Source organism: Schistocerca cancellata, chromosome 1 (assembly GCF_023864275.1).
Source record: "Schistocerca cancellata isolate TAMUIC-IGC-003103 chromosome 1, iqSchCanc2.1, whole genome shotgun sequence".
NCBI lineage: Eukaryota > Metazoa > Arthropoda > Insecta > Orthoptera > Acrididae > Schistocerca > Schistocerca cancellata.
The window spans coordinates 72,952,139-72,969,470 of record NC_064626.1 but is presented as its reverse complement, the minus strand read 5'-3'; the positions used below and the strand labels follow the sequence as shown (position 1 = coordinate 72,969,470).

At 44.7% G+C, this 17,332-nt stretch overlaps 1 protein-coding gene across 1 annotated transcript in view; it reads left to right on the top strand.

Moving 5' to 3' along the window:
• The window catches only part of LOC126165602 (probable G-protein coupled receptor Mth-like 1), a 659,324-nt gene that overhangs the window by 543,413 nt on the left and 98,579 nt on the right, over positions 1-17,332 (top strand). Inside the window, exon 4 of the mRNA XM_049920376.1 lies at positions 15,036-15,114. Within this exon, the coding sequence (XP_049776333.1) occupies positions 15,036-15,114 (79 nt within the window). The remainder of the gene's footprint in view (positions 1-15,035; positions 15,115-17,332) is intronic.

Sequence of the window (17,332 nt, the reverse complement as noted above, 5' to 3'; positions counted from 1 at the left end):
TTCTGCTCGGAAGATGGCATTTCAAATGTTTCAAGTGGCTCTGAGCGCTATGGGACTTAACAGCTGAGGTCATCAGTCACTTAAAACTTTGAACTACTTAAATCTAACTATCCTATGAACATCACACACATCCATGCCCGAGGCAGGATTCGAACCAGCGACCGTAGCGGTCGCGTTGTTCCAGACTGAAGCGCCTAGAACCAATTGGCCATCTCGGTTGGCGATGGCATTCCGATCAACGGACAACGACGCCAGCAATGACGCCAGGTCAGCTATCAAGCGAGGTAGTGTTTGTAGGGTAGCCCCACATCCATAATCGCCGTGTACACAGTCACGTGCATAGAGAGCTGTGTAGGAAGTTACTAGGGAGGTCGGGAAACGGTTTAAAGAAGCAGGAGATTGTAAGACTCGTAAATACGAGGGCAGTTCAATAAGTAATGCAACACATTTTTTTTCTGAAACAGGGGTTGTTTTATTCAGCATTGAAATACACCAGGTTATTCCCCAATCTTTTAGCTACACAACACTATTTTTCAACGTAATCTCCATTCAATGCTACGGCCTTACGCCACCTTGAAATGAGGGCCTGTATGCCTGCACGGTACCATTCCACTGGTCGATGTCGGAGCCAACGTCATACTGCATTAATAACTTCTTCATCATCCGCGTAGTGCCTCCCACGGATTGCGTCCTTCATTGGGCCAAACATATGGAAATCCGACGGTGCGAGATCGGGGCTGTAGGGTGCATGAGGAAGAACAGTCCACTGAAGTTTTGTGAGCTCCTCTCGGGTGCGAAGACTTGTGTGAGGTCTTGCGTTGTCATGAAGAAGGAGAAGTTCGTTCAGATTTTTGTGCCTACGAACACGCTGAAGTCGTTTCTTCAATTTCTGAAGAGTAGCACAATACACTTCAGAGTTGATCGTTTGACCATGGGGAAGGACATCGAACAGAATAACCCCTTCAGCGTCCCAGAAGACTGTAACCGTGACTTTACCAGCTGAGGGTATGGCTTTAAACTTTTTCTTGGTAGGGGAGTGGGTGTGGCGCCACTCCATTGATTGCCGTTTTGTTTCAGGTTCGAAGTGATGAACCCATGTTTCATCGCCTGTAACAATCTTTGACAAGAAATTGTCACCCTCAGCCACATGACGAGCAAGCAATTCCGCACAGATGGTTCTCCTTTGCTCTTTATGGTGTTCGGTTACACAACGAGGGACCCAGCGGGAGCAAACCTTTGAATATCCCAACTGGTGAACAATTGTGACAGCACTACCAACAGAGATGTCAAGTTGAGGTCCGAGTTGTTTGATGGTGATCCGTCGATCATCTCGAACAAGTGTGTTCGCACGCTCCGCCATTGCAGGAGTCACAGCTGTGCACGGCCGGCCCGCACGCGGGAGGTCAGACAGTCTTGCTTGACCTTGCGGCGATGATGACACACGCTTTGCCCAACGACTCACCGTGCTTTTGTCCACTGCCAGATCACCGTAGGCATTCTGCAAGCGCCTATGAATATCTGAGATGCCCTGGTTTTCCGCCAAAAGAAACTCGATCACTGCCCGTTCTTTGCAACGCACATCCGTTGCAGACGCCATTTTAACAGCTCCGTACAGCGCTGCCACCTGTCGGAAGTCAATGAAACTATACGAGACGAAGCGGGAATGTTTGAAAATATTCCACAAGAAATTTCCGGTTTTTTCAACCAAAATTGGCCGAGAAAAAAAATTTGTTGATTTACTTATTGAACTGCCCTCGTAAATATGCTCGATTGCAAATTGACACGTGCGGCAGTGAAAAACATTCGCGGTCGTGCAATCAAAGCGGATGGTCGCCCAACTGTCAATATGGGCAGCGCAAGTCGGTAATGGTGAAAAATTTAAAAATTACTGGAATGAAATGTTCGAAAAGGGGTAGCCGCCTGGGATCAGAGAGTTTTAGTACGGCACTTTGTAGCATCGTGCGCCGTTACAAGAAGTTAAAGTTGAAAATAAGATGACGAAATTCAAAGTCGAAGTGTTATAACGGAAAAAAATTGTAGGTTAACAGTTTTGTATTACGGTTTTTAGTGCACCATGTACGAACCCGATACAGGTCAGTGGTTGACTGTCCCTTGTCTTACGAATCAACGGTTTGGGTAGTTCTAATGTTTTCATTTGCCATTTTACGGCCGTTATATATATTTTATGACGTCATAGGAAGAGAGTCTCACATCAGCTGCCTCGAGATTACAGTGAAAATGTGCCGCGGTTTTTAAAACTGAATCTCCAGATTTTTGTTTTTTGAAAGTTGGCGGGTATGCTGCATATATTTCGTTTTTTACTATGGGCATTGCATCAGACAAAATAAAATACTGTTGACTGATAGTGTGTGGTAGCGCGCCTGCAAGCGTCATTAATCATTCTTATCAATCAATCAATCAATCAAAAATGAAGCTCACTTTTAAATGTGGTAGCAAACTTTGGTAACATTTCAGAAATAAAATTACAGTTTCCTAAACTCAGGTATGCTCTGCATTGCTCGCGGGTCACGATCTTTGACGCGCAAGGCAGTCCTTCCAACCTAACAAACAGATCGGTCCCTCCTTGCACTTCTGAACCGTATAGCCAGAAGCCGACGATACACGGAGCGATTCGGCTCGTTCTACGTACTCAGATGTTTTGTAAAAGTTAATATAAAATGAAGTTTTGATGATGCAGTGATAGTTCAGCATTAAATGGTTCTCCCCTAGTATCATGAACAAAGTCTGAATGGTAATTTAGTAGTAATTGGTGAACGAAAATATGAGTCTTGGCGTACTGCCTGGAAGGTAATCCGTCCATCTTCTATTACGGAAGCCAATCATACGACAGTTTTGGCGCAATTTCTGACGATAGGTGTAACTGTAGCATCTGTTGCTCGTACCTCACTCCACTTTATGACGTCATGTGATAACCACTTAGAGATGGGCAAACTGAAACACGTAATATTTTCGAAACAAATGAAACAGTACAATGTAATGTTTCGATACGCTGTTTCGAAACAGTGAAACAGTTTGTGTTTTGTAGTCTAATAAACCTACACATTTTATCATCTTGAATGAATGTCTACTGTATAAGTATGTCCATATAAACACAAATGAGGTGCGAGAGCGCTAATCATATCGCAGGAAGTATGAAACTATCACTTAGGCGTATTGGCAGTTTCGTATTTCCTACAGCAAATGCACTGCTTTCGTGTCGTGTGACTTTCATACTTTTCAATTGGCTGGGGACAGCCATAGCTGAAGACAGAAGAACCACCACGAACGGAACTGGAGGTGGGAGCGAACTGCAGAAACAACGGATATGCTACTGGGATTCCCACATTCCGTTAGTATGGGTAATGTACCCATCCTGCTAATTTCCATGCACACAAAGGGAATCATTGTGGATAATAGGCACATTGACTATAGACTCACAAATAACGCCAAATAATTCGAATAAATAACAAAATGTAACAGAAAAAAATTTGTGTTTCAAGGTGTTTCGAACCGTTACTATAAATTCACCACGCTCCCCAGCTCTTCCCGTTCACCATTACACTATAAGTGATATGTTAGACAGATTGCTTACAATTATACCTACATCAAATTTATGTATATGTCTAATAACTGTCACTCTACGCCTTTTTTTATTCAAAATGTTTAGGCTTACTTGCGTTTCTCAATATGATTACTGTACATGAACAGAGAAGCGTATGTTATAAAAAAAGTGTAATTTAACTGAATGATTTTCAGATTATTTAGTATTTTGAATGTGAATAGTATGCGTTGTTTTATTGTTTGGATAGTGTTTATAAAGCAGATGTTACGCCATTTCGGAATAGGACAGTCAGCTAGAAACGAAGCTTTACTTTCGGATATCCTAAGCTTCATGCTATTGCCTGTCAAAAAGATTTCGACACTCTTGAAAGTGTTTATAAAGCAGATGTTACGCCATTTCGGAATAGGACAGTCAGCTAGAAACGAAGCTTTACTTTCGGATATCCTAAGCTTCATGCTATTGCCTGTCAAAAAGATTTCGACACTCTTGAAAGTGTTTCACGAAGTGGTATGTTGTGTTTCAGTACCTGTGCCGAGCCCGAATCTCGTCCGACACAGAGCGGAATGAAACATCACTGTTTCGATACAATTAGTCCGTTCCAGGCACAGGTGGACTGAAACAGCCTTATTTTGAAACAACGATACAGTTTCTGTGTCTGGCTCGAGATCGAATCTGGTCCGGATATCCGAGACAGAGGCGGAATGAAACATGACTGTTTCGAAACAGTGAACCACAGCCGTTCCGAAACACAGAAACAGTTCCACGTATCGATACACTGTATCGAAACATAGAAACAGTGGCCAAGTCTATAACCACTACATCTTCGCTCTGCTGAGACATTGCGGCGGCGCGGTTCTTTCCCTTTCCGTCCCTTTTTACGACGAACCTGCACCTACCTGTGAACATTGTCTCAGCAGATCATCAGTAGCAAAGCCGAGCGAAACCTACTGTACTTCGACGTGAACCAGGCTGCAATTGAAGTCACTAATCTACGTTTCGGGAGAAAGTTTTCACACGAAATGAAAGTTTGGAAATTGTGTCCTCAATTAATATAGTCTGAAACTTAGGTGAACAAGTATCACTGCCAAGCCCGTGCTAGTCTTAGCACAGTCACTCACAATCCCTTTCACTCGCGTTAGCAAGTTTATGGTGTTACATTTCCCGAAAACGTAATAGCTACAAAAATACTGATTCTTTTTGATTGAGAATGCTCGCCAAATATTAAGTCCGTCGGTAGCAAATGTAGTCACAGTTTTTAGCCACCGACCTGCTCAATACGCCACGCGGAATATATGTCTTTTCTCGTCACGAAATTCACTTAAAATTCCGAAATTTCTACACGCCCATCGGAATAATTATGCCGTCACTTTACCACACTTTTGATGTATGAAACACTGCTAGATACGGCAGCTTATCGTTTCCATCGGAACTACTACCACACACGTCCGAACTGTTTCATGGCTAGGCTCCCACCCTTCTCCAGAATACTGTCAGTCTTCTCTACCAGCAGAGAAAGGCGCGCGAAGAATATTGCTTTACCATTGGTCAGTTTACTCAACAGCCAATAGCAAAACAACATTCACCCGCGTCAGTCCGCGCTTTTCATCAATACCCAATCGCAAAATAGTGAACCTAACGACTGCACTTTTTACCGACGCAATTATCTAATATGCTGAAGTTCTGTTTATGCATAAAGTTATTTGCTGTTGTTATTTATACCTGAATTAACTTTGCCTTTACCATAAACTCACTTTACAAATCTATTCTACAAAATCCCCTTTGTCCATATCCATACTTCTTCGAAATGTTCCCACACTAAATCCTACTACATAACTCGTTAAACAATTATCTTCACATTAACCTTAAACCACACTCACGCATCATTCATACTGCTAAAACACATTTATAACATTTTACATACACAAAAAGACATAATAACACTTGAAACGTCCGCTTTGAAAAATTGTATACGACTGTGCTTAAACTGACACACAATATTTTTAGCGCAACGCAATCTGACTTTCAAAAATCCCTAAAAAAGAATGGCCCTGACTAACATTAACCTATACCTTTCACAAATCACTTACCTCACCAAAAATCTTCGTTACTCGAACTACTGCAATACAGCGAGCGCCACTACTGCCAGCTAAATAAAAGAATCAAACTACGGAAGGCACTAACTACTGATAGGCATAGTTAGCAAATGAAAGATTTTAATAGAGAACGAACGAATTATTTACCTTAATAGTCATAATATATATAGCAGTTCATGACATCCAGTCTTACAAATTTCAAAACTCCGCCATCTCTCTCTCCCCACATCCACCACTGCTGGCGGCTCACCTCCAACTGCGCAACGCTACGCGCTGTCAACATCCAGCTGCCGAACACTACAATGGCAGACAACAATGCAAACTAGCCACAGACTGCACACAGCACAGCCAGTGATTTTCATACAGACCGCTACGTGGCGTTGCCAATATAAAAACCTAAACAGCCTACTTACACACTTCATGAAAATACTAGAACAGTTTATGAAAAACATTCTATTACTTTAGTGCACTCTAGTGGACACAATCGAAACTAAATTAGTCACCTATCTAATATTGCCCTATATCGGCTGATACATAAACTACGTGCGCGTCCAGTCTCGCGTCACCATCTGTCACTATCCAGCTCTGGGACACATCTCCCACTTAACCGCCTCAACATGAAACGCGGGAATAAAGCTACTGACTCCAGCAGCCGTAAATGTTACGTATCATTAATTGACTTCATTTGGCAAAAGAGGTGATTCGGCGAGAGACATGCGGGTCTGCCGGTTTGCTAGGCCAGGAGCTGGCCTTCTCACGGCTTTCTACAGTGACTCACAGCGGCGAGGAGCCAAAAAGAAAGATAGGGAAGAGGTGTGTGTGTGTGTGTGTGTGTGTGTGTTGTGGCGCCGTTAATATTTATCGCATCCGCAGGCAGGCGCGGTCTCGGCCACGGCCTCTGAAAATAAATGTGGCGGCGGCGTCTGGTCGAATGTCGGGCAGTGCGGGGTGGCTTTACGCAACTGCCGAGGGCGCGATCCAGCACTGCCTGGCTTCCATGGTGACAACGGTGGCGGCTGCAGCTGTAACGCAGCGTTACAACGCCGCAGCAGTGTTTACCAGTAAACACCCACCACAGATTCTTTAAAGAAATCACAAGCGTAAAACGTCTCACAAACTGTGTGTCTTACAGTGATAAAATTTCACAATTGGAGTACGTGCAGTATTACTAGGTCCCCTGGCTCGGCAGGCAGCTAGGTAAGGGGGGAGGGGGGGGGGGGGAGGGCGGCTCCTTTGCGGACGGGACATCGAGGCAGAGGAGGTGTAGTGTGGTGTAGTTCTACAGCTTAAGCCTTTACACAACCGCATGCCTCACAGATCTATTAAGATACAGCTAGCGAATCACCAAATACAGAGATATGTTAACAGTAGAGATGGGCAACACTGTTCTTTTCAGAGATCGGATCAGAACTGTTCACTCCCTGAAATGAACTAGCTCTTTTTCATGACTCAGCACTCTTTTACAATAGAAAATAAATGGAAGGCACATTGCCCTTTAAACTTGGTTTATTCCAGTACTATACCTGTATTTTGATCTTATTTGATCCTATTTTGAAGTAACACAGATAATGAGTAAGAATTTTGTATTGTTTATTGAAATTTCCACGATATGACAAAATTTTTGATTATTGATTTATTTGCACTATCGTGGTTTTTTGGGTGATTGGAAAATGTTGTAACTTGAGATTTACATTAACAATATATTTGGCTATAATGTATTAAAATTTCATTAACCTCATACAAATACATCGCAAGCCATATATTTTTAAAGTGAACGTTTCCTTCCGAAGACGCCTAAGATCGCAAAATCCGTACCAGAGTAAGAAAAAAAAAATATAAATTTGACTGTAAAACGAAAGTGCTGCATATAGCCTTACGCAGAATAAAACAAGGAAAATATTGGTGTATCACATTTTGCGATACGTTTATCGGTTCGCTCGTAATTAAAGCGTAAATTCGAGTGTCCATAATAAAAATCCTATAGTAAGAGGAGTCATCAGGAACCTAATCTAATCAGTTTAAACAAATAAAAATAAAATAAAAACAATTGATGTATACATAACATAATAATGTAATATACATAGCGGTATTACTACGAAGAACAATATCCAGTAGAGACGAACTCCGATGCAGAGGCGCTGAGTCGAGCATGTCGAACCGCGAGCTGTATTACTGCGTGAGCTGAGACCGCAGAGACCAGAGTGACACCTGAGTCGCTTTGCTCAACGCTCTGGCTAGAGTCGAGATGGTGGGGCGAGCATTGAGCGGGCGAGTTCCGAGGGTGGGGGGAGCGGTGAACGGCCACCAGTCACCCGCTCCGAGACAAATCGTCCGTTCTCTTGCGAGCAGGTTGTTGCAAGTAGTATTTATGTTCTCCGCTAGGAGACTCTCTGTCCTGTTGCTCGCATCAACTGCCCAGAGGGCAGGACGTGCGACTGAAACGATCGCCGACAGAGTGCGATGCGAAGTTAAGCTGCGCCAGACACTGCACGCGGCAGAGGACGCACAGAGACGGCACGGCATACGTGAAACACAAAATCCAATGGGGCACTGCGCAATGCAGGCAGCCAAGGTAGAAGCAGGGCAGAGGCCGGCGCCGGCTGTGTTGTGTGGCGTGCACTGTGCTCTGACCAGCAGAGGCGCCGCTGATATGCTCCCTCTCTCTCTCTCTCTCTCTCTCTCTCTCTCTCTGCCGTGGGAAACGTTTGGAGCTACCGTTCTTTTTTTCTGAATCACTGATTGTTCACTCCTTTGAAAGATTCAACTCTATGAATCCGTTCAGGAGCGGATCCCCCATCTCTAGTTAACAGGCAGGATATGGTGCTGCGGACTCTGTGGCATTCGCTTCAGAACTGTTCCAGAGATTCGGCAGGCAGCAGACCGCTCCATTCGCACCATCAACAGAACAGGCTCCGCTAATACAGGCTTCGGTATACTACGCCTTCCACATCGCTGGCAACGGGTTCTACACAACGCTTGTGATTACTTTAAAGGACAGTAACAGGTCCAAACATGTAACTCTTTTGTATCGGTTGTGAATAAATAGTTGTCACTATTTAAGATCCAACCCTCGTAAAATATTGAGCCACCGTATTAAGGTGCTTCGAATTTTACTGTTGTGTGTACCTGGACTCCAACCAGACTGTGAGCTATGGTGCGTCTCTCGCCGCTGTTTAAATCTGAGTTCCATTCCCCTAGGTCCTTTACACTTTTTTTGGTGTTCAGTGAAACGCACATTCTATCGTTTTCTAGCTCTGGTGGATGAAATGGCCGGCGAGATCTTAATAAATTGAATGGCAGATCTCAAGCCATGTTTAAATTGAAACCTCCGTCCCTGTTTATTAGATTTTCTGACATCTTTATTTCGACAGACTCCGTCCCTGTTTATTAGATTTTCTGACATCTTTATTTCGACAGACTCCTTAATTATGCTGTCCCATGAACTTGGCGTTTACAACACGATACTGGTCTCACGGTATATTTCATTTCATTTATTCCGCTTAAGAAAACGCTAAATGCGGAGGGATGCGAACATATTTTACACCGTGGTGTACTACGTACAGCAGAGGAACAATTCGGGGGCAACTGCAGTATAAGCATGTCAGTGCTATGTCTCCGAGATAATTTGGGCTTCTCTATTTATGTGGATTGTGACAGCAACCAACCTTTTTTCCTTGCCACCCACTTTTTTTTATCTCTGTTAGTAGTAAGTTTTTCTAATCGCTCTCCCGTTCTGCAGTGTTGGTGATTTATAAAGTAGGGAAGTAACGTTTTGTATTGTACAGGGGTATTACAAATGATTGAAGCGATTTCATAAATTCGCTGTAGGTCCATTCATTGACATATGGTCACGACACACTACAGATACGTAGAAAAACTCAAAGTTTTGTTCGGCTGAAGCCGCACTTCAGGTTTCTGCCGTCAGAGCGCTCGAGAGCGCAGTGAGACAAAATGGCGTCAGGAGCCGAGAAAGCGTATGTCGTGCTTCAAATGCACTCACATCAGTCATTCATAACAGTGCAACGACACTTCGGGACGAAGTTCAACAAACATCCACCAACTGCTAACTCCATTCGGCGATGGTATGCGCAGTTTAAAGCTTCCGGATGCCTCTGTAAGGGGAAATCAACGGGTCGGCCTGCAGTGAGCGAAGAAACGGTTGAACGCGTGTGGGCAAGTTTCACGCGTAGCCCGCGGAAGTCGACGAATAAAGCAAGCAGGGAGCTAAACGTACCACAGCCGACGGTTTGGAAAATCTTACGGAAAAGGCTAAAGCAGAAGCCTTACCGTTTACAATTGCTACAATCCCTGACACCCGATGACAAAGTCAAACGCTTTGAATTTTCGGCGCGGTTGCAACAGCTCAGGGAAGAGGTTGCGTTCAGTGCGAAACTTGTTTTCAGTGATGAAGCAACATTTTTTCTTAATGGTGAAATGAACAGACACAATGGGCGGTAGAGAATCCTCACGCATTCGTGCAGCAAATTCGCAATTCACCAAAAGTTAACGTGTTTTGTGCAGTCTCACAGTTTAAAGTTTACGGCCCCTTTTTCTTCTGCGAAAAAAACGTTACAGGACACGTGTATCTGGACATGCTGAAAAATTGGCTCATGCCACAACTGGAGACCGACAGCTTCATCTTTCAACAGGATGGTGCTCCACCGCACGTCCATCATGATGTTCGGCATTTCTTAAACAGGAGATTGGAAAACCGATGGATCGGTCGTGGTGGAGATCATGATCAGCAATTCATGTCATGGCCTCCACGGTCTCCCGACTTAACCCCATGAGATTTCTTTCTGTGGGGTTATGTGAAAGATTCAGTGTTTGAACCTCCTCTACCAAGAAACGTGCCAGAACTGCGAGCTCGCATCAACGATGCTTTCGAACTCATTGATGGGGACATGCTGCGCCGAGTGTGGGAGGAACTCGATTATCGGCTTGATGTCTGCCGAATCACTAAAGGGGCACTTATCGAACATTTGTGAATGCCTAAAAAAACTTTTTGAGTTTTCGTATGTCTGTGCAAAGCATTGTGAAAATATCTCAAATAATAAAGTTATTGTAGAGCTGTGAAATCGCTTCAATCATTTGTAATAATCCTGTATTATATTATATTGTGTTGTATTAAACTGGGGACGTAGAAACTACGGAGAGGCTTCATCCTGCCGTAGCCCTCAGTGGTTCACAACCCCACAACAGGCCACAGCAGTCCACCCACCCCACCGCCGCCCCACACCGAACCCAGGAATATTCTGCGGTTCGGCCCCCAGTGGACCCCCCGGGTCTCATACCAGACGAGTGTGACCCCAAATGTTTGCGTGGTAGAGTAATTATGGTGTACGCGTACGTGGAAACGGTGTCTGCGCAGCAATCGCCGACCCAGTGTAACTGTGGCAGAATTAGGAGAACCAGCCCGCATTCGCCGAGGTAGATGGAAGAACGCCTTAACCCTTTAATGCATAGTATAGCTGATCAGCTACCGACTTCATTTCTTCGATGTATCCTAAACTGAGCAACATTTTGTAACACATTCGTTATGTAGTTAAGTGAATACACAAAATTGTTAAGGCTTTCGTGGCCACTTGTTGACAAACTGCCTATTGGCTTCTGTCTCGGGTTCTTCGGCCGACGTTCATCTAATGATTTTTCTGACGTTTCGCCAGCACGAGTGGCTGGCATTGTCAAAGCTTCACCCTCCATTGCCGGTGGTGAACTGGAGGCGAGCTCGCGGCCGCAGACTATATGTACCTGGCGCGCCAATGTCCGAGGGCTTCTCCACGGTCATTTCCGGTGCGGTTCTCCTCTTGCTCGCTGCAGTACGGGAAGGCAGGATCCGTTTACCTTAACGCTTTCCTCTTTCTTGTTGAAACTGTTTCACGTGTTTTTGTATTTCTACAGCTTCTCTGAACAAGCGCGTGTGATAGTGCTTCTCTACAGCCAGAACTTCCGTGTCGGCGAATTTGATTACGTGGTCGGTCTCATTCAGTGCGTGCTCTGCCACGGCCGATTTCTCCACTTGCCCCAACCTGCAATGTCGCTTATGCTCTTTGATCCTGGTGTTAATGGATCGTCCAGTCATTCCGACATAAACTTTTCCGCATGTGCAAGGTATACGGTATATTCCCGACATTGCAAGTGGGTCTCTTTTCTCCTTCGCCGATCTAAGACACTCTTTGATCTTCCTTGTCGGTTTGAAAATCGTCTTTACGCCGTGTTTGCGCAGTGTACGGCCGATTCTGTCCGTCACTCTGGGAATGTATGGCAGAAAGGCCGTACCCGACATTTCTTTTTCGCCGACACGGAAGTTCTGGCTGTAGAGAAGCACTATCACACGCGCTTGTTCAGAGAAGCCGTAGAAATCCAAAAACACGCGAACAGTTTCAACAAGAAGGAGGAAAGCCTTAAGGTAAACGGATCCTGGCTTCCCGTACTGCAGCGAACGACCGTCGCAGGTAGCAAGAGTAGAACCGCACCGGAAATGACCGTGGAGAAGCCCTCGGACGTTGGCGCGCCAGGTACATATAGTCTGCGGCCGCGAGCTCGCCTCCAGTTCACCACCGGCAATGGAGGGTGAAGCTTTGACAATGCCAGCCACTCGTGCAGGCGAAACGTCAGAAAAATCATTAGATGAACGTTGGCCGAAGAACCCGAGACAGAAGCCAATAGGCAGTTTGTAAGTGTATACAGTCCACTGCAGCTGCTAATAGTTCATACCGATCGTAAATGGCAGGATGTACTGAACCCGTTCGACGATCAGCTGTGTGGGTGTACTGACGCGCGAGTGTTTTGGCGGAAAGTAGGGCCGTTTTTTCGGTGTTGGTGCACTGATTTGTGGGTTTGAAAATTACTTTTTTATTTTGAAAACGCAAGTGGATACGGTGTGGACTGTTAATTCGAGTGTCTTTACGATAGATTTGAAATGAGGTCTGTTTTTGTGTTTGTAGGGATTGTCAACAATAATGCTTTGTTAATTTAATTACAATTTTTCAATATTTTTTTCGTAATGTAGGCACTATAAACTAAACGTAGATTTTTTTACAGCTTGAAATAAAAAATCATGCATTTAAGAGTCAAAAACCATCCACAGGCTGGCCGGCACACCGGACCTCGACACCAACCCGCCGGGCGGATTCGTGCCGGGGACCGGCACGCCTTCCCCCCCTCGGGAAGCAGCGCGATAGACCGCGACATGGAAGTATTGTTATACACTCCTGGAAATTGAAATAAGAACACCGTGAATTCATTGTCCCAGGAAGGGGAAACTTTATTGACACATTCCTGGGGTCAGATACATCACATGATCACACTGACAGAACCACAGGCACATAGACACAGGCAACAGAGCATGCACAATGTCGGCACTAGTACAGTGTATATCCACCTTTCGCAGCAATGCAGGCTGCTATTCTCCCATGGAGACGATCGTAGAGATGCTGGATGTAGTCCTGTGGAACGGCTTGCCATGCCATTTCCACCTGGCGCCTCAGTTGGACCAGCGTTCGTGCTGGACGTGCAGACCGCGTGAGACGACGCTTCATCCAGTCCCAAACATGCTCAATGGGGGACAGATCCGGAGATCTTGCTGGCCAGGGTAGTTGACTTACACCTTCTAGAGCACGTTGGGTGGCACGGGATACATGCGGACGTGCATTGTCCTGTTGGAACAGCAAGTTCCCTTGCCGGTCTAGGAATGGTAGAACGATGGGTTCGATGACGGTTTGGATGTACCGTGCACTATTCAGTGTCCCCTCGACGATCACCAGTGGTGTACGACCAGTGTAGGAGATCGCTCCCCACACCATGATGCCGGGTGTTGGCCCTGTGTGCCTCGGTCATATGCAGTCCTGATTGTGGCGCTCACCTGCACGGCGCCAAACACGCATACGACCATCATTGGCGCCAAGGCAGAAGCGACTCTCATCGCTGAAGACGACACGTCTCCATTCGTCCCTCCATTCACGCCTGTCGCGACACCACTGGAGGCGGGCTGCACAATGTTGGGGCGTGAGCGGAAGACGGCCTAACGGTGTGCGGGACCGTAGCCCAGCTTCATGGAGACGGTTGCGAATGGTCGTCGCCGATACCCCAGGAGCAACAGTGTCCCTAATTTGCTGGGAAGTGGCGGTGCGGTCCCCTACGGCACTGCGTAGGATCCTACGGTCTTGGCGTGCATCCGTGCGTCGCTGCGGTCCGGTCCCAGGTCGACGGGCACGTGCACCTTCCGCCGACCACTGGCGACAACATCGATGTACTGTGGAGACCTCACGCCCCACGTGTTCAGCAATTCGGCGGTACGTCCACCTGGCCTCCCGCATGCCCACTATACGCCCTCGCTCAAAGTCCGTCAACTGCACATACGGTTCACGTCCACGCTGTCGTTGGCATGCTACCAGTGTTAAAGACTGCGATGGAGCTCCGTATGCCACGGCAAACTGGCTGACACTGACGGCGGCGGTGCACAAATGCTGCGCAGCTAGCGCCATTCGACGGCCAACACCGCGGTTCCTGGTGTGTCCGCTGTGCCGTGCGTGTGATCATTGCTTGTACAGCCCTCTCGCAGTGTCCGGAGCAAGTATGGTGGGTCTGACACACGGGTGTCAATGTGTTCTTTTTTCCATTTCCAGGAGTGTATGTCTACGTCTACGTGATTACTCTGCTGTTCACAATAAAGTGCCTGGCAGAGGGTTCAATGAACCACCTTCAAGCTGTCTCTCTACCGTTCCACCCTCGAACGGCACGCGGAAAAACGAGCACTTAAATTTTTCTGTTCGAGCCCTGATTTCTCTCATTTTATCGTGATGATCATTTCTCCCTATGTAGGTGGGTGCCAACAGAATGTTTTCGCAATCAGAGGAGAAAACTGGTGATTGAAATTTCATGAGCAGATCCCGTCGCAACGAAAAACGCCTTTGTTTTAATGATTGCCACTCCAATTCACGTACATGTCTGCGACACTATCTCCCCCATTTCGCGGTAATACAGTACGAGCTGCCCTTCTTTGTACTTTTTTGATGTCATCCGTCTGTCCCACCTGATGTGGATCCCACACCGCACAGCAATACTCCAGAATAGGGCGGACAGGCGTGGTGTAAGCAGTCTCTTTAGTAGACCTGTTGCACCTTCTAAGTGTTCTGCGAATGATTCGCAGTATTTGGTTTGCTCTACCCACAATATTATCTATGTGGTCGTTCCAATTTGCTTTAACTTTCTGTAGCTCTGCTTCATAAATTTTATAATTGCTTACCAAATATTTCATGTCAAAATTTTATGAAAACCTAATGAAAATATTTTTAAAACCATTACCACCTACCGCCCATCACGAAAGCTGGAAGATTATTTGAAGCTGAATTTTTTTTTTTTTTTTGTTCTGTTTGCAGCGATCGCGATGCACTTCTTCTTCCTGGCAGCGTTCTTCTGGCTGAACACGATGTGTATAAACATATGGTGGACATTCAGGTGAGTCTCATTGTGTTTATATTTCTCTAACTGAGCAAATGATACTCGTTCATCTGCATATTCCAGTACCAAGAAAAGTATGGAAGTACGTAGACGAAAATTCCGTACATAAAATTAAGATTCCTTTTTTTTCGTCTAGTCCATGATAATCACAACGAATCAACTCTCAAGCAGCTGAATGGAGATATGGAGAGGTATTTTGATACCTTAATAGTGGCAGTTATGGGGAAACATAATGAACATATTTCATATGTCACTATATAGGAAGGACGCATTCAGCATGAACATGTTTCGTAGCCATCTTCACAAGCAATTCTGTCTCTGCATCGAAAAGTGTGAACTTCAAATCAGTAACGTCTTGATGTCTATTCCGAAGCAGTTCACAGACTTTATCAGGATAGCAAATCCCAGTACGGAACAAAAGTAAAGTCTTGCAGAATTACCACAAGTCACTTCTGCGCTATCCCGACTTCATAAATTACGCTACTAGAGAATCCTGTTTATGGTTGCAGTTCTGTCAGGGACACACGTTGTTACTGAGATTCTAGATCAATTCGTTTAACGCTGTCTCCTGTGAAACTATGTCTGCAGTTTTTACCCTTTTCTCTCAAAAATGGATTTCAGGTTATAACACTCCTGTCTGCTACTGTTATACCATAACCTCAAAACTGAAGGCAATTTGTAAAACAGAATTATTTTGTTGGATTGATAATGGTATAAAGCAACAGAACAGTGTTACCCTCTGAGAGGAATTTTGCTATGTTGACCGTGTTGTACCTAACGGAGGTGGCTTATCGGAAGTGAAAGTCAGAATTACGTGAATATTTGAACAGTACCAAACAAAATTTTGCCCATCTGCACTGTTCAACGGATAAAGAAAACGGTCGCCAGCCTAACTAGGCAAGAGAATGATTAACATTCTCGTTCAAGAAAATAGTTATTAGTAACTTTAATGGATAAACACAACCTATACTTTGTCACACGCGAGTGCAGTGAACTCTGACACATACATAGGTTTACGGTATGATTGAAACTAACAGATAGAGCAGCACAAACTATTTGCAAAATTATAACATATACAGAAACACACTATTACTTTCAGGGCTTACACAAAGTGAATGGTCTTTATAACATTACTATTAATATGCACTTCTAATACACAAGAGAGACAAACACTTAGCAATCATGAACATATAGTTTTCTACTATTGCAGTTTCCCACTTTTACTACAGTGAAACACAATGTTGACAAAATTGCAAGAAACTGACTCACCTTTTAGAATTTACTACAGACAACCATGTGATCATTTACTTTATAAGCCTCAGTCTTAAGAACTTTTAATTTTGAAGTTGGCAACAGCACTTTAATAAGCAGTTTTAATAGGAATATTTTCAGCAAACAACATTTACTTTGACTCACTCTCTTGCCATCTTAACTTTAACTTTCTTTTTACTATGTTGAAGAGGCATTAATGAGCAAAATACTGGGCTTTAATGTTCTTTTAGTAAGGACACTCGGATACCACTTTAGTTCAAACGGAGAGGAACCTGAGAGGTGTTATGATGAGGAAAAAATCAAGGTAGGTACATAAATTCAGATATAAATTACCTTATATTTGAGCACACTAACACATCCATTAAGCTGATCCTTCACTGTACATCATTGTAGTATTCCGATGTAATGATTGCGCAATGTGGTGGCCACTGCATGTTGGTAGGTGGAATTGCAGGTAGAATTGCTGGACTGTCATTTCTTGGTGGCTATGACAGATACAAATTCCAGAATAGTTCCAGCTGTTTATCCATCCATCCGAGGTATTGGAAAATAGCAGAAAAAGCCTCTCTCGGAACCAGCACAAATAAGCATCTTTTACATGGCAGTGCACAGACTCGTAGCTCGTTTCCGACTCGTAGCTCGTTCCCGACTGACTATCAGTTCCACCTTTTCCACCTAGGCCAACCACAATTTGCGCGCGCTACACAGTTCCGTTCCCGAGGGGAACCACTACACCATTTACATACAAACTAACTAAGAACCCTAAGTGAGGATCACCAATGTACATAACAGCAACCAAATACATTAAATAAAACAAAACATTTACACATATTGACATCTCTACAAAAAATTATTCACACAAAATTATAATCATATACAGTAAGTTTTGTTCCCTCCAAATGGGACAAAGCATTTACAGTACAGATACACTACTTTGCATTGA